Source organism: Didymella exigua (assembly GCF_010094145.1).
Source record: "Didymella exigua CBS 183.55 unplaced genomic scaffold M421scaffold_54, whole genome shotgun sequence".
Taxonomy (NCBI): Eukaryota; Fungi; Ascomycota; class Dothideomycetes; order Pleosporales; family Didymellaceae; genus Didymella; species Didymella exigua.
In genome coordinates, this window is record NW_022984828.1 from 120,968 (window position 1) to 139,012 (window position 18,045).

At 53.5% G+C, this 18,045-nt stretch overlaps 6 protein-coding genes across 6 annotated transcripts; 2 read left to right on the forward strand and 4 right to left on the reverse strand.

The window, feature by feature from the left end:
* Positions 1-1,026: 1,026 nt before the first annotated feature.
* M421DRAFT_9928 (uncharacterized protein) lies at positions 1,027-3,535 on the forward strand (the record flags this gene model as incomplete). The annotated part of the gene is made up of 5 exons (XM_033598731.1): positions 1,027-1,413; positions 1,466-1,578; positions 1,631-1,984; positions 2,036-2,619; positions 2,670-3,535. The coding sequence occupies 5 exons, from the start codon at positions 1,027-1,029 to the stop codon at positions 3,533-3,535; spliced, it is 2,304 nt and encodes a 767-aa protein (XP_033443401.1).
* Positions 3,536-4,739: 1,204 nt separating this feature from the next.
* M421DRAFT_76076 (uncharacterized protein) lies at positions 4,740-6,399 on the reverse strand (the record flags this gene model as incomplete). Its single annotated transcript, XM_033597188.1, has 3 exons — positions 4,740-5,936; positions 5,986-6,141; positions 6,229-6,399. 3 exons carry the CDS (start codon positions 6,397-6,399, stop codon positions 4,740-4,742), a joined length of 1,524 nt encoding a protein of 507 aa, XP_033443402.1.
* Positions 6,400-6,638: 239 nt separating this feature from the next.
* Positions 6,639-10,363, forward strand: M421DRAFT_426125 (RSC complex subunit Rsc9). The gene is made up of 3 exons (XM_033594296.1): positions 6,639-6,854; positions 6,910-7,131; positions 7,182-10,363. The coding sequence occupies exons 1-3, from the start codon at positions 6,760-6,762 to the stop codon at positions 9,877-9,879; spliced, it is 3,015 nt and encodes a 1,004-aa protein (XP_033443403.1). The 5' UTR covers positions 6,639-6,759; the 3' UTR covers positions 9,880-10,363.
* An 87-nt stretch (positions 10,364-10,450) lies between these two features.
* M421DRAFT_9931 (nucleotide-binding domain-containing protein) lies at positions 10,451-12,114 on the reverse strand (the record flags this gene model as incomplete). Its single annotated transcript, XM_033598737.1, has 4 exons — positions 10,451-11,217; positions 11,386-11,657; positions 11,709-11,832; positions 11,883-12,114. The coding sequence occupies 4 exons, from the start codon at positions 12,112-12,114 to the stop codon at positions 10,451-10,453; spliced, it is 1,395 nt and encodes a 464-aa protein (XP_033443404.1).
* Positions 12,115-12,793: 679 nt separating this feature from the next.
* On the reverse strand, positions 12,794-14,961 carry M421DRAFT_331975 (short-chain-fatty-acid-CoA ligase). The gene is made up of 5 exons (XM_033589385.1): positions 14,366-14,961; positions 14,017-14,311; positions 13,260-13,966; positions 12,856-13,209; positions 12,794-12,806 (listed from the first exon to the last, which is right to left on the reverse strand). The coding sequence occupies exons 1-4, from the start codon at positions 14,802-14,804 to the stop codon at positions 12,887-12,889; spliced, it is 1,764 nt and encodes a 587-aa protein (XP_033443405.1). The 5' UTR covers positions 14,805-14,961; the 3' UTR covers positions 12,794-12,806; positions 12,856-12,886.
* A 1,241-nt stretch (positions 14,962-16,202) lies between these two features.
* Positions 16,203-17,954, reverse strand: M421DRAFT_426127 (aerobactin siderophore biosynthesis protein iucB). The gene is made up of 2 exons (XM_033594297.1): positions 16,790-17,954; positions 16,203-16,734 (listed from the first exon to the last, which is right to left on the reverse strand). Exons 1-2 carry the CDS (start codon positions 17,750-17,752, stop codon positions 16,372-16,374), a joined length of 1,326 nt encoding a protein of 441 aa, XP_033443406.1. The 5' UTR covers positions 17,753-17,954; the 3' UTR covers positions 16,203-16,371.
* Positions 17,955-18,045: the final 91 nt, after the last annotated feature.

An 18,045-nucleotide genomic window follows, 5' to 3' on the forward strand; every position in this document is an offset into this window, starting at 1 on the left:
AGACCCTGCTTTCGTTCGATGCTGCAGGTGGCCATTGCTAGCTCATGACTGTGCCGCAGCGTTGGCCCTTGGGTGCACAGTTGCACGTGATACCGGCTCGGTTGCAGGTTGAACAGGCCTATAGTTTGGCAGATGTCAGCATGTATCTGGCAGCTATAGGTGCAACGGGGGAACGGCCTCGGAATGACCTTGCCTGTGGAGGTGGCAAGGAAACTGGATGCTGGAGATGTGGAATCAAGTTCTCGGCTCAGCATGCTCATTAGACACGGATGAGGTTTGAATGCGCATGCAAAGCTGTCAATACATTGCACGTTTATCACGGCAAGGCGCATCTAGTAGAGGTAGGTGCTCGTTCTGCTATGCGCAGTTGATGGAATGGACGACTCTGTACCAAACTGTGTACCAACATACAGGACAGCCACATTGTACTTGGCAAGACAAGCAGTTCAACTCATCTGCCACCGAAAGCGTCCGTCGTATTGGAAATTGGCGTCCAACATCCGTGAAGCAATATGTAGTCAAGTTGTCTTCGCTACAATTCGAGCATGGGGCCATGTCATAGGCCACAATTGAAGCTCATTCTTATCTAGCCAGCGCCTAAGAGCTTCAGCGCCTTGTTCTCTCTTGGAACTGTAGGCAACAACATGTTCAAGCACTTGCACGAGCGATGCGCCAATGAGGTCTGACCTTGATATCAAGATTTTAGTGTTCGCGCCCTCATATCTTGACAACCGTCGAATCGTTCTTCCGATCCTTAGACGCTAACCGCTTGCCATCCTGAAGTAAAGTGAAGTCATATCGATCAGAACCACCATGATTTCACTTTACTTCAGAATGGCATGCGGTCGAGGGTCGTCCCCTTCGTGCTGTTCAAAAGGCGCTAGTGCCAAGCAGCGCAAAACTCCCGGTCACGCTTCTTCAACTCGACGATAACGCGAACGTCGCGTAATCCCTCCAACGCCCTCAAGCACCCAGTCGTCGCGCGCCACAACGGTCGAAGCATCCGAAAACTGCAGCACGCGAAAGATGGCTTCGAACTATGGTGACCCAGATACCCGGATGGGTGGAGGGCCAGGCCCATACGGCAATCATAATGGCACACCACCCGCGCAACAACAGCACCAGGACCTTACCGATCCCGACCTTCAGCTGCAGGAAAAGCTTCAGCAGTTCAGCAACCAAGTCATGCATTCAGGCCCTCAGCAACACCAATACCAGCAGCCAGCTCCAATGGCCCCCTTGCAGGGCGCGCATCCGCATTTCCAACCGCAGCAACGACCGACGCATTCGCCGCAACAGATGGCGCACGTTGCAATGAGCTTGGGAGAACATACCGAACAATTTGACCCCAACGACCCCAACCGAAAACGCTCAAAGGTGTCTCGAGCTTGCGACGAATGCCGGCGCAAGAAGGTACGCAGGATAAGGCGAGCTCTGCAGCATGCAGTATACTCACCGACTGTAGATCCGCTGCGATGCGACTAGCGAAAATGGACCGGAAGCTTGCTCGAGCTGCAAGAGGACTGGAGCCAGGTGCCAGTTCAGTCGACAACCCATGAAGCGTGGTCCTAGCAAAGGGTACGCTTGCTTCTTCTCAAGCTTTACAATGCACCAAACTGACAGGTACCAGCTACATCAAGGAGTTGGCAGACCGTCTTAACTCTCTCGAGAGCCAAATTCAGCAACCGCAAGGCCAGCAGTTCGACCTCCAGAATCTCACAGAGCAGAACTTTGCCGATATTCAGAGCCCGCCCCAATTCCATCGGAAACGCACACATAGCATGTCAGAGGGATTCCAAGATGCTTTCGGCCGGTCAAGCTGGTCCGGTCAGGACCGCGGTAACAACCACCCGCTCGAGCACGCCATGCTCTCTCTGCTAACGAGTCAAGAAACACCGCTGAATGGCGATCGTCGTACCTCGTTCGGTGACATGACCCTGGCTGGTAATCTCATCACAGGTTCTCACGAAGGGACGTTGAAAGCGTGAGTGGATCGATAGTGAGAACCTCGGACGCCCAGCTGATGGTCTATCAGGTACTACAATCTGATCCACCCTACACTACCAGTATTGCCGCATGACTCAAACTCTTTGAATCGCCTTTCGAATTGTCCGCCAAAACTACGCGAGGCCTTCTTCCTCTCGCTCGACGTGTGTGTCCGATCGTTTGCGCCCAGGGCATTACCACAGAATGACACAAGCGTGACCCAACTTTTACATCAGACTTTCGCTTCAGTCGATGTCGCGAAACTCGTACTCGGCGATTCGGACCCGTCACGGCAATTTTACAACAATTTAGTTTACTGCCAGTCTCTATTACTGCTTGCACTGGCATCAGACAAGCCTGGTCCTGGAACCGTGGGAAGCATCTCACAGTTGCTCGGCCAGATTGCAGGGTGCATCACTGAAGCCGGGTTCAACGACACTCGTGTTCTGACCTCACTGAAAGAACATGATCAAGACGCCTTTCAGGGTGCACGCCGTGTCTTCTGGTCTGCGCTCATCTTAGACCGGTTCCATGCTTCAAGCCGGTCAAAAGACATAATGTTGCCCCTGCACTCGGGCTCATTAACCCGTGATGATTATGCGGCACTGGGCGATCTTGGCTACCACCTTGCCCGTAAGCCTCCTTCAGGTCAGATCAACTTTGACTCTGCTAACATGATACAGGCGGTGCCAAGATTGTAGGACAGGTGGCTGCTGTGAACCGTGCAGGCAGTGTACCGAGCATAGAGCCTTCTTCGCCATTCGCGTCTCTTCCTCTGGCTGCTGCTTCACCAGAGGCCATCTACCTGAATGGTCAACTGACAGGCTATCAAGAGTCGATTGACATCACCGATCTGACGGATAATTCGCCTCCTCATCTCGCATATCACTACATGCGCGTCTTTGTAGGACGCCTTTCATCTCGGAACATACTCTCGACTGAACTGCTCGGCCTTACCAAGGAACTGCTGAGGAATCTGTCCAATGGAACCATCACGCCTATCCACCATATATGCGCCAGCCTAGTCGCAACCTCATTGGTCGAGCTCTCCGATATAATTGAGACTCAAGTCGAAGCGCACGCTGCGATGAAGGAGATGAGCGACGCCCTCAACAACGGACAGATCATCCATCGCAGTTTGGACCACGCTGGTTGGGATGCGGCAATACGTGAAATCCTGCATCAGAAGCAGGCACCTAGCCCAATAGCCAACGCAGTCCAGGAACAGACACCTTCTGCACCCGAGCCCAACATGGCCGGTCTTCAGCACCTTGCCGCCGCCGCCGTTGGTGAGCGTGAAGGAACTGAACCCCGCCCAGTCAGCAGCGGAGGCAACGGCGCGCAGAGTCAGAACCACGAATCTTCATTGGCCAACACCGAGCACGATCTGTCGGCGGCAATGGCAGCCGCAAGTGATGCTGCGATGGCACAAGCTACAGCGGCTGCTGCACAGCAACAACTGACAGCGTCATCGCCGAGCGCTAAGAACGGGAATAATTTTGAATCGAGTGCGTTGAAGCAAGATGACTTCATGGCGTCGCTTTCCTGATCATTTTATTCCCGTTTTAACGTTCTGACATAATCTAGGCGATGACATCGACATGAAGACCCTCGCTGCGCTCAATAGCCTCGATGATCGAGTACACCTCGGAGGGCCGTTTGATTGATACGCACCATCGCAGGAGTCACCGCATTCTGCTTGGATCTATTCACGATGTACAATGCGACTGTTTGCTTGACTTATACCCCTGTTTAATCGCTGTGATTGGCAAAGAAGCATGGATAGTTGCATACGCTTCATCGGCAGACGCTGATCAAAATTCCAAAAAAATATTGTCTTTGGCATTTTCCCAGTAGTCGTCAGCGTGAGCCACCCTCGCCATGCATACTAAGCGCTGTCCATCAATACACTAGCCACCGGATCAATTTCCAGCACAAGCGCTCCCCCTGCCCCCTTCGAATCACCAATACCCTACTGGCCACACACCTCTACAAGCCAACGCCCGCATGTACAACCAGCCACACTTCCGCCCCGGCTCTCATACCGCGGAAGATAAACACAACAAGTTACCCAATCGTAGTCTCGAGAAGCCGCGTTGACTCACAGATCTAATGCAAATCTCCGCCGAAGACCTCCGTTTCCAAATCTCGTATCCGGTCTTTTGCTCGACATGTGAGCCCGCAGCAAGTGGCTAGCCTGTCGCCGGTCGGTCCGCGGCGGATGCTGCATTACCGTGTCGCCGTGTCGCCGTCTGGCCGGCTTGTGCAGACCCTAGCGCGTCGCCGCTGCTGGTCATAGTCATCGCCGCTTCCACCGTGCTTTCACCGGACCACTGGGCTAAGCTTTTGGTGGCGGCGAATAAGCTTTTCCAAGCTTTTCCAGCTTTTTGGTGGGGTTCGGGTGCGCCTCGGTGGGCCTGAGCGCCGGTAAAGCCACCACAATGGAGAGGCGGTGTGCTATGCTGTGCTGTGCAGTGTTGTGCATCATCGATCGATGTGTGCGATGACAACGGCCCGCTGCGAGGGTCGTTCTGAACATGCATTCGATTTGTCTATTATAATGTTGTCTAAGATATGGCGATAGTCTTGTAATGATAAGTATGCTCGCATGCGCCAGGTTTGTAGATCGCAGGAATCTTGCTAGAGGTCGGGTAAGGATGCTGTAAATCACGAAGCTTTTTGACCACCACATGTCGCAAGATGGCACACGAACTCCCACACATAACCTTCTTCAAAGACGCTGCGTTCACAGCTTACCATGTGCCGAGACCAAGGCGGGCCCAGTTGGTCTCCATGTCTTCCACTAGTGTCAGGAAGTTGTTGTCGTCAAGACTCTTGAAGATGAAGTTGTTCAGAGCAGCCCTTCGTCCGTCGTCGCTCTGCATCGCATAAGCCTTCAGAGCCTTCTCGGCGTCGCGTGAGAAATCCGGAACAGCTGTGCGGTCGGGTCGGTCCCGACTGCTTAAAGTAGGAGGGCTGGCGAAGATACCCGATGATACAGATCCTGGTCGGTGCTGAGCATCGTCACTGATAGCGCTGAGGGGTCGCGTGGCAAGAGGACTCGTGGCGGCAGGGGTAGGGTATGCTTGCGGAGAAGATGAGGCTGGTGTGAAGCTTTGCTGCTCTTCTAAGATAGTTGAACCCTGCGCTGGCTTTGAACGACCTCTTGAGGATGGTAGAGGCGTGAGGGGCCGTTGCTGAGCAGACGTTATTCTTGCATTGTCAGTCACAATGGTTGGCTGACGCAATGGAGGCAGCTCGCTGTCCAAGCTGATGGTGCGAGCAGAGCCAGGCCTCAAATCACTGACCCGGGTTGGCAGTGGCGGTGGCCCCATGATGGCTGTCGATGGACGGCTGTGAGGACGGTTTCTGTCACTCCCAGATGAGGTGGGTGGCGATTCGCGCCTGAACGGAAGCTCTCGACGAGGAGGGAGCTCCGCAGTGTCTGGCCGCTCATAGAGAAGAGCGGTATCGGGTCGCGTGCCTGAGACTTCATGTTGCTCGATGGTCGCAACTGGCTGGTCGCGTGGCGGAAAGCTGGTAACATGATCTGGCGAAACAACTGAAGCTGAGTCTGGTCGAGGAAAGTGTACCGGAGGTGTAAGAGGGTTTGGAAAGGGGATACTCGAGCTCGCAAAAGCAGAGTTTGGACGTGTGTGAGTGGCCTCCTGTATCTGGGACTCTACCACAGTGGGCGCGGACAGCGCAGTGTAGGGTCGGCTCGAGATCTCCGAGAGTCTTGAGGGAGGGCAAGAAGGACCGGTACGCTGGTGTTCTGATCGCGCCGGCGGGACAGTAGGCTGGTTGCTGACCCTTGTTTGGTCTGAGCCTGCAGTTGAGCCACGATCTTTCGACTGAGGAGGCATCATATACAGGCCAAGGTGATGCAAGTGAGTGTAGACACGATCATAATCCTCATTTGACCGAAAGCGGATCTGAAGTCGACGAATCTACAGCAACAATAAGTCAAGTGTACAAGAAACCGTGGAGTTTGCTCACCTTCTGGTTGGGCAACTGCCACCGAATTGCGAGCAACGGGCAACGAATAATGGCGGATATCGGTAGCTGATCAGCCTTCATCTCGATGCCACGCAGCTGCATACTCTTGATGAGATTTTGTGCATCATTGATCAGATGCTCGAGATCTATCTGCTCCTACACAATCGTATTAGTTGTAATCGAAGCTCTGTTGATGGGTGAGACGTCGAGGTATGGAGTGAGGGCTGGCTGGCTGCAGCTTACTCGAACCTGCGTGCCCTGCACCACCTTCAGTAACTGGAGTGCCGAGCCACCCTGTTGGTATGAGTCGATAACGAATGTGAGGTTGTTGAATTCGTGCTTCCATTGAAAAGTCTGTTCGTCAGGGTAAGCATCTTGCGCAGTAGAGAGCTTCGCCAGCGGGAGCGAGATCATGGTCGTCATTGAGCAAGCTGCGGGTTAGTGGAAGATCAAAGGCTGTGAGTTTGCACAGTAACGACGGCGAGTCTTTTGCAGTTCAAAGACCGAATACACCAGCTGAGGTGTTTTGTCGATGTGAGGGTCAGTCGAGATGGGAGGAAGGAGCGATGGCTATCGTCACGTGACAATACTAGCGTCCGTTCGGCGCGACAGTGGAACTGGAGCCCTGGCATTCTGATGTTCATCCAGCATCGCGAACCGAACGCGCCGCGCCATTCACCGTCACCACCGCGCCTGCACCAGGCACACCGCTCAGCCTGTGCATGCACTGTGACCGACACTGTTGAAGCCTGGAGTTTATGCGCGCACTGAATCATGGCGCCCAGTAAACCGAGAGAGCCCTCGATTGAGCGCACCGAGGAGTACGACAGGTTTATTGAGGAGCTGCAAGTGTATCACGACAAGAGAGGGTGCGTCTTCTGGATTCGTGTTATCGCATTGTGCGCATACTGATGTCATGCACAGAACGTTCCTCGATCGTGAGCCCAAGGTCGCCAATCAGCACGTTGATTTATTGCGCCTGTTCAAGCGCGTGAACGATGAAGGCGGCTACGACAAGGTCTCAGACACCAAGAACAACAAGCTCGCGTGGAGGAGATTAGCAGCAGATTTCCTGCAGGATAGCTCTACTAGCCAGCTCACTACACAGGCATTCCTCATCAAGACCGCATATTACAAGAACCTAGCGTGCGCATTCCACCACAGCTAGGTGCCGCAATTGCTGACCTGTGTCTCAGAGCGTACGAGATATCGACGATACATAAGCGCGAGCCGCCGCCGAAAGAAATCCTGGAGGACATCACAGCTAAGGGGGGGGATCTCTTGAACAGGACTGTCGAGAGCTTCTACCGAGGCAGTCGCGAGGCCGAGCGGCTGAAAACTGGAGATTCGGACGACGAGGACGAGGACGGCGACGTCAAGAAGACACCAAACGCAGACAGGATGGACGTTGATGACCCAGGAAGCACCGGGCGGGCCACGAGGTCACTACGCCACGCGCCGCCGCAGCGCGTTCTCTTCCAGCCAGAAAGCAATACGAGACAGACACGCCAGGCGACAGGTCATCTGAACTCGCCTGGGCTCAATGGCTACGGCACGAGTGCGGCTGCTGCGGCCATTGCCAACTACGAACCGCGAACGAACATTCCTCTTGCGCTGAAGCAGGTCGTAACCCCGTCCAATAACCTGGACGCATACGTTGCTTCGCGCAAGAAGTACATCGCGAATAGGAAGAATAGACCGGTCCCACTGAAAGGTATGATGTTGCCTGGAACTGGCTTCCCAGGACCGAACATCTACATCCGCGCCCTGCATGCGTTACGATCGAAGGAACCAGAAGAGGAGGCATACGCACTACACCACCTCGTAAAGATCTCACATGAGCGGGGCGACAAGTATCGCTTCGACCAATTTCCTGGGCTCGCCGAGGCACTCATCGCGAAAGTCACTGATGTCGGGTCGCTCTTCTTCGATGTCAAATGGGACGTTTCGTACGTTGAAGAGGACTTCGACCAGCCGGACGTGCTGAACGGTTTGACGGGCACCAAGGACTTGCTTAAGAAGATCCGCGCGCTTCAGACCCTGGATATTAAGGATGACCTGCTTCCAGAGGTCAACGCCAAAGCCCTCAACATGATCAATGAAGCGGCGCTTATCATTCGAAATATGGTTATGCTTAAAGAGAACGCTCTCTTCGCGTCCATGATCCCAGCGATTCGGGACCTGATCGTCATTGTACTCAACCTGCCGAGACATTCCACGGTTGTCGAGTTACAGCACTACGCCCTCGAAATTGCTGAGCAACTGACCAAGTACTGGGTTCTGGACTCGCAAGACCCCGTTTACCAGTCTCTGCTCGCCCAGATCGACACTGACGACCGAGGTCGGATTATCACATCGCTGAGAGCTCTTGGTCGGATATCGATGAACCTGGAAGCTACAAACAAACTGTCAGACGTGCCTGTAAAGACACTACAATCGATCTGCGACTGGTTACTTGTTGAGGACGAGGACCTAAGGATAGCATGCTTGGACTTCCTGTACCTCTTCACAGGCTTCCCGGACAACGTCGAGCTCCTCGCGCACGTAGTGAACATCGAAGGTGTTGTGGGCCAACTTGTTAGGCTATTACAATTTGGCGCCGTTGCCTACGAAGAGAGACGCAGCACACTCAAACCAACGAAGTCTTCCACACCAAACGATGCCGCACCAAAGCTATCTTCCGCGATCATCGATCATTTGGTGACGCTTGAGGAGCCAGAACGAAGCTCGCAGTGGCTCAAGACGTGTTTCGAAGAAGAGCCGGCAGGCGAGATCACCCAGATCCAGCTCTGGTCTGCATACAACGCGGCGTTTCAAGAAGTTATGGTTGCCAACCCATCTGCTTTCAAAGCACTCATGCCAGCCAAAGACTTCATCACAAATGTTTCTACTACCTTTGGTGGCGCATCTGCGCAAGTGTTGACAGTTGGCGGCCAACCAAAGTACACGATCAGGGGGATACGACCACGATCTGTACCAGTGGACCCTAGCACGAAGAGACAATATATGCGCTGCTGCTGGAGAGCGCTAACTTCTGTGAACGGCTCGCAATCGCTTGCCAACAATGATTGCGGCGAGTTCGCCTCAGGCGCTCGAGCGATGTGGGAACACATTGTCGGCGTCCATCTCAAAGTTCCTCGCGACCAAGAGACAGGTCAATGGCTACTGGAGCCTAAGCCAGACATCAACATGGAGAATGGCGATGCAGTCGCAACTTCAAAGCCGCAAACCTACAACTGCCACTGGGCGAACTGCAACCATTTCCCTGTTGACACAGACTCCGCCTTCCTGGCCGGCCAACACGTCAAAACCCACCTCCCCGACACTTCGATCAAACAAGCCATACATGCCCGCCACAACCGTGCCGGCGACGAGTCACGACCCTCGACCTCGTCCGCGCAGCCCTCCAACACAGGGCATGGCAGCACCCTCGGCAGCGCCAACCGCTACACCCCCAACACGCCATCCCTCCACCCAAATTTCCGCTACTTCAACACCGCCACCGACGAAGCCAACGACGCCGCCGGCCTCCCGCTCTCTTCTGTCCTCGTCCTCCGCAACCTCGCGCGGCAACTCAACAAAATCCCTCCTCCCAGCGCCGTCCTCGAGGTCTCGGACTCGCCAACCCACAAACGCACGCTCAGCGCCACGGAGCCCGGGTCTCCGTCCACACACCGCATAACTGGGGGCAAGAAACCGCGTCTCAGCGACACCGCGCGTGACCGCGCGCTTGAAGATGGAGAGCGCGAGGAATCCGAGGCCAATAATGCGGGCTGGGTGCCGCGCGTATTTGCTCCTGTTAGGGATCAACTAGCTTTCGTTGCGAGCCATAATCTCACGTTGAAGAACTATATGGGAGGTTTGTTCAAGGCGATTGCTGATGGTGGGGCTTAGGGGGTTCCGCTCTTGCATGGCAGGGAGGATGATGAGCCAATTGACATGGACTTGGTCGGCAGAGAGATGCTCAGGCGTGAGCTGGCGCTCCTCAGTCGAGCTAATGCGGAGACTGTCAGTGCTGTGAACTTTTCGGCTACGCTGGAGCAGAAGGTTCAGAAAATGGCTGAGATGAGGAAGCCGGACCAGTACCATGACTCTCCACAAGATCGTGCTGAACCCGAACTATCGGCGGCCCTAGCCGCAGCGATTTATGGTGCAGAACAGCAACAGCCTGTGAAGGAGGAGAAGAATTGAAAGCACGGCTTTCAAGGAAATATCACTCGAAGGTGAGCTGCCGATGTAGGTGGCACGATGCATGGATGGTCTGTGTTCTGGATATTATGTTATACGTACACCTTCATAGATAAGGGTAGCCGAACGATTCTTCTTCCATGTTCTACAACCGCCAAGAGGAATCAATGTCATCAGAGTATTTCGTTAGGTATACACAGAACGTCAAGGGCCCTCGGCGTCTCTTGACAGCCTCGCTGGGTCAGGAATATTTCCCTCTCCATTAACATGGTGACATCTACGCCTTGACTGCCTCGTCCTGCAGCATCTGGCCACGCGCATTCGCAGGCTCAAGACCTGCCTTCGCAGGCCCGATTAGCTGCACACCGTCCTTGCTGAACCTACTGCGGTGCACATGGCAACCCCAGCTCTTCTCGACCGAGTTCCAGCACACAACACCCTTCATATGAGAGCAGAGTGCGCTGAACTTGTGCACCTGACCGCCGTCATCTTTGTAGACAGCCAGAGGCTTCTTGCCAGTGGGGTTGAGAACGCCTCCATCGCCCGGTGCGAGGTTCTCGATGTTACTGATGTCAGTTTGCAAGAAGCGCTTGTACTGTGCGTTGATCTGGAGGTCGTGGCTGACCAAACTGGGGAGCGACTTTGCGATTGAAGACAGTCGGCTGAGATTGTAGAGTGAAGCCCACAGGTTTATTTCTCCGGTGATCTCGTCTGCGATGAGCCTGCCAGCAAGGACGCCGTGAGTGAGACCGTTTCCACTGTCGCCAGTGATGATGTAGGTATGCTTCATGCCCTGGTTCTTGCCGATGAATGCCATGAAGTCAACAGGCTCGGAGATCTGTCCGCTCCACTTGTAATCTACTGTGGTGGCCTGAGGGAAGCGTGACCTTGTCCAGTCCTTGAGTTCCTTAAAGGGTGCTATTATATCGCCCTGGCCAACCTTGTGGTCACCGCCGCCAACGATCATATAGTCGTCCTTGTTATCGCATTCTGTAAGACGGACGTACTTGTAGATCTCTGCGGAGCCGTAGAAGAGGCAGTCCTCTACTGAACCTTTAGGAATGCGGATTGCGATGCATTATGTGCGGTAGTGCTCTTCCTCAGCAATGACAGACAGCTTTTGAAGAGGGAAACATGTAGCCTCGACGGCATCGGCGCACTTGATCGTGTGGCCGTCAAGTGTGCTGACGAATACTTCCTTGTGTCCCATACTAAGTATCTCAACACCCTTCTCCTTGGCATCCATACAGCGTGTGTTGGTGTAGCAGGCAAAGTTTGGCTGCTGCTTCAGGAAGTTGAGAACACCGACAAAGTACTTTGTGGGGTGGAAGGTAGCCTGACCAGCGTAGATGACAGCATCGCTCTGATCAGGCTGCCACTGCCAACCTTTGAGCGTGAAGCCTTCTTTGTATTCTGTCGCAATGCCCAGCTCCTTCGCCTTAAGCCCATCCATGATGACAGACTTAATGTCGTCAGAGTGGTTCCTGTCGTTCTTAGGTTACTGCGAGAAACCATGACCGGGGAGATGGCGGTACTCGCATTCGATGCCGAGCTGCTTCGAGATCTCGCCAATGCGATTCAAAGCCCAGGTATGAGACTCAGCGGCAGCCTTCGCACCCTTATCGCCATGCTTGTTAGCAATCTCCGTGCACCCGTCATCTAGGTCGTTGGCCCGTTGGCCAAATGACCACTCGTGCAGCCAGTCTCACCGGAGAGAATCTCACGACCTTCGATCAGGACCACGTTCAAGCCTTGAGTCACGAGCTCGTATGCAACGGAGACACCTGAAATACCGGATCCAACGATGCAGACATCTGTATCGAGATCTCCGTCAAGCTTTGGAAACTTGGGGGTGCTGTCGTAAGGAACCTGGTGGATCCAAACGGGGTTTGTCTCGCCACTGGTCTTCATAAAATGCTTGGGGTCGGTCGTGTTTGCCATGGTAACCAATGCGCGGTGCCGCGTATGTGAACAAGACTCTGTCAGGAAATGGCGAGAAGCTGCAAGGCCAGAGAAACGAGAAGCTTGGATTGAGGTAGTTCTAACCGTTTAGCGGAGATTAACAGTTGTTAGGAGCTGAGGAGCGAAGGGCGACATCTTTGTAAATAGCGGTCAAACAGGCACATGGAGGCATACATGCGACTTTTGAAGCAGTTGCTACTGAAACGGCATATAATCATGACGGCTGCACATAATAGTACACCGCTCATTGGTCACAATCGCATTGCTGTTGTTGGCGAAGGAAGGTCTGAGTGGTGTTGTGTATGCTTGATGAGACTAATGACGACAGAGTGAGCAGCGCAGCCACGAAGCTCCTCGGACAAAGACAAACAACAGAACGACACTAGGCACAGAAGTAAGTGAATACAAAGAGGAGTTCAACAGAGACAGTAAACCTCTAGATGATAAGACTAACGAGATCTGAATACACAGCGTGGTGTTTAGAGTTGAAGGGCGAAACCGGCCGTGTCAATCAGTCGCGAAATGCACGCGCCAAAGACAACGTGTGCGACGGCAACGCCAGAATGAGATCCTGTCCCCCCAGTGGATCGACCATAAACAGACCAAAGCCGTAGGTCAACTCATCGCTAGTGCAGACCGCCTTGGTGTACATTGTTTCACGCCCTCAAATGCTGCTGCCGTCAGTGCCAGGCTCATGGGTAGTCTCGTCGAATCACATACCAAACATACAAGAATGAAAAGCAGACAACGCTCATTTCTTAGCGAGAATACCCTCAGCCACATCTCTCAGCACAAACTTTTTGATCTTCCCACTGCCCGTCAAGGGTACCTCGCCGTCGCAGTCCTTGCCGAGCCAGAAGATGTGAACAGGCGCCTTGTGTCTGCCTAGCACTTGCCTTACCCACTCCTGAACCTCCTTAAGCGTAGGCTTATCTGTACCTTCTTCATGCAGAAGAAAGGCCGTCGGTACCTCCACGTAACGTGGGTGTGATACACCGACGACGATGGCACGGGCAACAGATGAATGCTGGACCAGACGCTCTTCGATCTCGAGCGGGTAGATGTTCTCACCACCTACATTCAGATTAGTCGACGTTGAGTGGAGTCCACTGCGCATGACCTACCTCGGATGATGATGTCCTTGAAACGGCCTGTGATGGTACAGTACCCATCAACATCCAGAACTGCTTCATCGCCGGTATGAAGCCACATCTCGCCGTGTTCGTCTCTGACCAGCAGCTCTGCTGTCTTCTCTGGGTTCTCCCAGTAACCTCTGCAGAGCTGATATCCTGATATACAAAGCTCACCTCTGTAGCCAATGGGAAGGACCCTATCCTGGTGATCCACGATCTTTACCCGAGCATGAGGCAAAACAGTGCCGACACTAGTAAGTCGTGCGTGTAAAGAGTCTGTCGTGTGCGCGTTGAAGACAGTGGGCGAAGCTTCAGTCAGACCATAGCTCGATGTGAAGTCCGTCATGCCAAGCTCGTTGACCATGCGCTCCATCAGCCAACGAGGTACGGGACTTCCGGCTACGATGCCAGTACGGAGTTTTGAAGACCATCCTACCGGCTTGGGCACATCGATTATAGATTCCATCATAGCTGGCACGCCATGAAGGGCAGTGCACTGCTCGTCAAAGATAGCCTTTGAACATGCAACCGGGTCGAAAGACTCCTCGGGGAACACGATCTTGCCGCCGTGTGTCAGAGTTGCGAGCAAGCCGAGCGTGAGCCCGAAGCAGTGGAATAGTGGTGGTGGACAGCAAAGAATATCCTTCTCTGTAAAGTCCATACGATCTCCGATGAAGCGAGAGTTGTTGACAAGATTGCTGCATTCGTCAGTCGTTACTTATGAAAGCTAAAATCGATTGAGCCTTACTGGTGTGTCAACATAGCAGCTTTAGGATTGCCTGTACTACCACTTGTAAACTGAAGATTGGCGACGTCGTGCGGACTGACTATTCCGTCGTAGATCTCCAAGATGTGCTCTGGTATACTCTCTCCCTCCTGAAGTAACTCGTCATACCTGATGAAGCTATCGTCATCGCCGCGTATGAGACAGACAGTCTTCAGGTTTGGCAGCACTTTGTGTAGTTCTTCGTCTTTCAATCGTTCGAGTAGTGGCTGGTTATTGAAGCGTGAAATTGTCGGTGTGGTGAACAGTACGCTACATCCTGCATCGGGTCAGTGCTGGGTCATGTTGTACGGTAGACAAGGGCTTGACTGACTTGTGTGCTTGAGTGCGTATTCCATCTCCGTTGGTGTGTATGTGTTGTTGAGTGTGACGCATATCGCACCAAGCCGTGCGCATGCGAAGAAGACAGCGATATACTTCTCACAGTTTCCACTCATGATTCCTATTCTATCTCTTGGGCGAACACCATACTTGAGCAACGCTCTCGCAAGCATGCTCGACTCGTCCCATAACTTCTTATATGTCCAACGCGCTCCAGTCCATGGTATTATGATAGCCTCGTTATCTGCATAGCGTCCGGCCTGTTGGGATAGAAGTTGCGAAATTGTCAATTGCAGGAGAGGAGGATCGAGCGGCCCAGATACTATTGAAAGGTTTGGATAAGGTGGGAGAATGTACGGGTCGATCTGGAGGAGGGTCTGGTTCAATCGTTGGAGGGCGTCATTGCGGGACTGATCGTGTATTTGCGCCATTGTTGCTACTCCGGTCTTGCTTCACCAAAAACTGCAGTGAATCAAGGCCTCTCTACAGCAACTGGTTGCGCGAGTATCAACGGCGCTTTCAGAGAGTCTGTGATGACTGGGATGGAGCGCCCACCGAGGTACCGGAAAGCAATGAGGCAGAGTGACAGCGGAGCACCAGTATACAGTAGCGTTCAGAAGCTATCAAAGAGCTGATGTTGGAAGCTCGGGGTACCGATCTTCGCCATCGTCAGTGGGGACAGGATCAAAAGCTGTTCGCTGATGCCTCGGATCTAAATCCTATGCCAGGAAAGCTCTCTTCTGTGTCATTGTAGCGTATCCGCACACGTAGGCCGCGTTATTTTCGTGCCTTTGCACCGGCTTGAGACGTGACATCCTGGGACTCGATCAGCACACCATATTTGCCATTGCTTCTTTTGGTGACAGCGCCGGTTATCAGATGCCGTAGCGCAAAGCCTCGAACTGCAGGCGTGATCTTCAAGAAATTTTCCTCGCCGAAGAGGGATCGTCACGTCGAGTGGTGAGCGACGGGGGGCGGCCGATGACCGCATTGCGCGGGATTGGCCGGCTGTACTAGCCATGGGGCGGACATTAATCTCATCTGATAAGATATCAGGGGAGACCTCGCGGCATTGGTGAGCTGTCTTGTGGGGCAAGGAAAATTTTATCAGATTGTGGAGGACAGAGGAGAAATGGCTTGGCAGTTTACAGGGGAAGGATGCCAGGGATGCAAAACAAAGTCGCGCAGCTTTACCTTCCCAGTACCAGATAAGTTCCAAAACCACGCTACTGGCAGGCCGTCTGCTCGGCGCAGCTACCGGTTGCATCAGAGTTCATCTGATAACTTTAAGTGGAGAAGGCTTCATCAGCTGCTGGTCATAGCGGATCGCATCTGATAATTTGGAATCTCTTACCGAGTTCAAATTTGCCGAAACGTGCCAGAATTGACATCATGTCTGACGACGCTTGCACACGAGCTGCAAGGCCGTTGACGTGTTGCATCCACGTCGACCTAAACACAACCCATCGGCCACCCTGCGTCTCCCACCGCAATACGAACGCCTCGTACGTTCGGTCGGCGTCGTGAGCACCGCTGAAGGGCTTGGCCTTATGACATTGGTTATCTGATCCGCGCCCTGCCCTGCATACAGCCGGCACGGCTCAGGCACCATCGCTTCACGTAGCGATTGGCTAATACTATACAGCGCCGATGCATACTATGACGTGCGCACTTCATAGTTAGTGCGATGCTGTCACGCTGTTGACCCATCGTTAAGTTCGCGAGAGCTAGAAGAAAACTGTATATTCCGGTCAAATCGTTGGCAATTGTTGACACGAGCATGTCGACTCGACGCTACGGATATAGCAGTAAACAAGGTAAGTATTAAGTGAGAGATGAAATGGAAGGGTTTCATTGTGATTATGTGAATATAGCTGTTCTAGAGCATCAAGCGGACACCCCTGACGTGCGCAGCCCACCTACCACAGTAAACTTTGAATGTATTATGTCTCTGACGCTAAAGTGCTACAAAGTCGAGTAAGAAAGAGAACATGTACGTTACAACTTGGCCAACGCATCCAAGCTTGGTCGAACCCTCTTCTCACCATCCCAGACGAATGGACTCAGTGTAAAAAACTTCTCCCTGTTGACCATCATGAGTGCACTTCGCTTATGTGGCAGATCCATGAGCTTCTCAACATGGAAGCCGTGAGCGAAGTCGTACGCCAGTACGGTGCTGCTAGTGGCTGCTGGCTCACCGACGAGGTTCCAGGTACGTGGCTCATCTAGGAACATGTAGTGCATGAGCCCAGACCACCACGCAGAGACTCGGTAAGGGCCTCTGAAGCGGATGTCACCCACGAGAGAGTGCCTGCCACGGTCATAAAGTTCCGACCGGTAGTGGGCACCCATGTGATCTTCCTGTTGGGCGCGTTAGTCTATGTATGTAATTGACCGGCGGATAAGATCGACGTACCATCGCCCAATAAACCTCAAAGTAGGCGAAGAGCACATCGTCGAAAGCCGCAAACATGGTCAGCACGTGGGGGTCTTCATGCAGTTTCCGTAGATACTCGCGGTGCTGATCCAACGTTCCCGTCTCGTTCCAACCAGCAGCGACACGTGGGTCATTCTGCCACTTGTTGAACAGAGCAAGATGCGCGGGGTTGGTGTAGTCAAGGGCAATCATCGAAAAGTGCTCTTTGAGGTGGGGAACCCATCGGCTGTAGATGACCGAACCGGGCTCGGGCTTCGGTTCTCGTACAGGATGCATGGTGTGTCGCGGTAGGGCCGGGAATTGGGTAGATGGTGCAGTCTGATGAGGAAAGGCAGGATACAGCTGGTCTCTTGGCTTTCCTGAGGCGTCTAGTCGTGGTGCCCAGACAGGACGAGGGCCGAACGGAGATGCAGCGCCCTGCCAGAAGGCGCCTCGCAGGAGAACATGACCATCTTGCGGTGAAGATGCATCAGAGGGCTTTGGATGAGGGTGAAACAAGCCGGTAACATAGAGCTCCTGGGCTAGTGCTCGAGAATCTCTACCAGCAAAGAGTACCCTAAGATTCTCGACTAGAGGGTGCAGCGAGACCAATGCATAGGCGATGAGCCACAGCTGTGGCACACTAGGACGTTCCCCAGTCCAAGAGATGGTTAGGTAGGGTGATCTACGTACTCGTGCCCAGGAACTGTTGTCACCCTTTTCAGGTGCTGCGTCCTGAGGCAAGAACGCAATATCGCTGAATGAAATAGAAGAGTTGTCCAGCTGGCTGGGTGGAGGAAGGCCGTCGCTGCTGCTGTCAGCCCTAGAGAGGGTGATCTGATTGCTGACGGCCTGGCCCTGCTGGGCCACGTTCTTGATAGTGTAGGCTGTCAGGTACGGGTGGGGAAGTTTCAGCATCAACGGCTCTGCGGTTGCATTTCCTGCCTGGTCTTGTTGCGCCATTATGCTCGATTGACCACGAAGGAAATTGAAGAGGGTTCGAATGCCGCACAGCAACTGAGGATGCCACAGTGTGAAGTGTGAAAAGGCAGTGAGGATAACAGTCGAGAGCCGAGGTCTGGAAAAAGAATCAAACCGTACCTTGTTCACTGCTATTACGCAGTGTTAGTCGTGTATCTTACCAACTTCGCGAGTTGCCGGGAAGCTGGCAAGCCCTGCCGGATGGAAAGCTCGGAGTGGGTACATATAAACGCACCATGCGGGCTCTAAATTAGTGGACCACCTTCGCGTTGCAG

Coding starts and splice junctions, on each gene's coding strand:
- M421DRAFT_426125 (XM_033594296.1), top strand. CDS start 6,760: ATGGCGCCCAGTAAACCGAGAGAGCCCTCGATTGAGCGCACCGAGGAG. Junction 6,855..6,909: donor GTGTATCACGACAAGAGAGG/GTGCGTCTTCTG, acceptor TGTCATGCACAG/AACGTTCCTCGATCGTGAGC. Junction 7,132..7,181: donor GCATATTACAAGAACCTAGC/GTGCGCATTCCA, acceptor CCTGTGTCTCAG/AGCGTACGAGATATCGACGA.
- M421DRAFT_331975 (XM_033589385.1), bottom strand. CDS start 14,804: ATGGCGCAAATACACGATCAGTCCCGCAATGACGCCCTCCAACGATTG. Junction 14,312..14,365: donor ATACGCACTCAAGCACACAA/GTCAGTCAAGCC, acceptor GACCCGATGCAG/GATGTAGCGTACTGTTCACC. Junction 13,210..13,259: donor CAAGGACATCATCATCCGAG/GTAGGTCATGCG, acceptor ATCTGAATGTAG/GTGGTGAGAACATCTACCCG.
- M421DRAFT_426127 (XM_033594297.1), bottom strand. CDS start 17,752: ATGGCGCAACAAGACCAGGCAGGAAATGCAACCGCAGAGCCGTTGATG. Junction 16,735..16,789: donor TTGAGGTTTATTGGGCGATG/GTACGTCGATCT, acceptor CGCGCCCAACAG/GAAGATCACATGGGTGCCCA.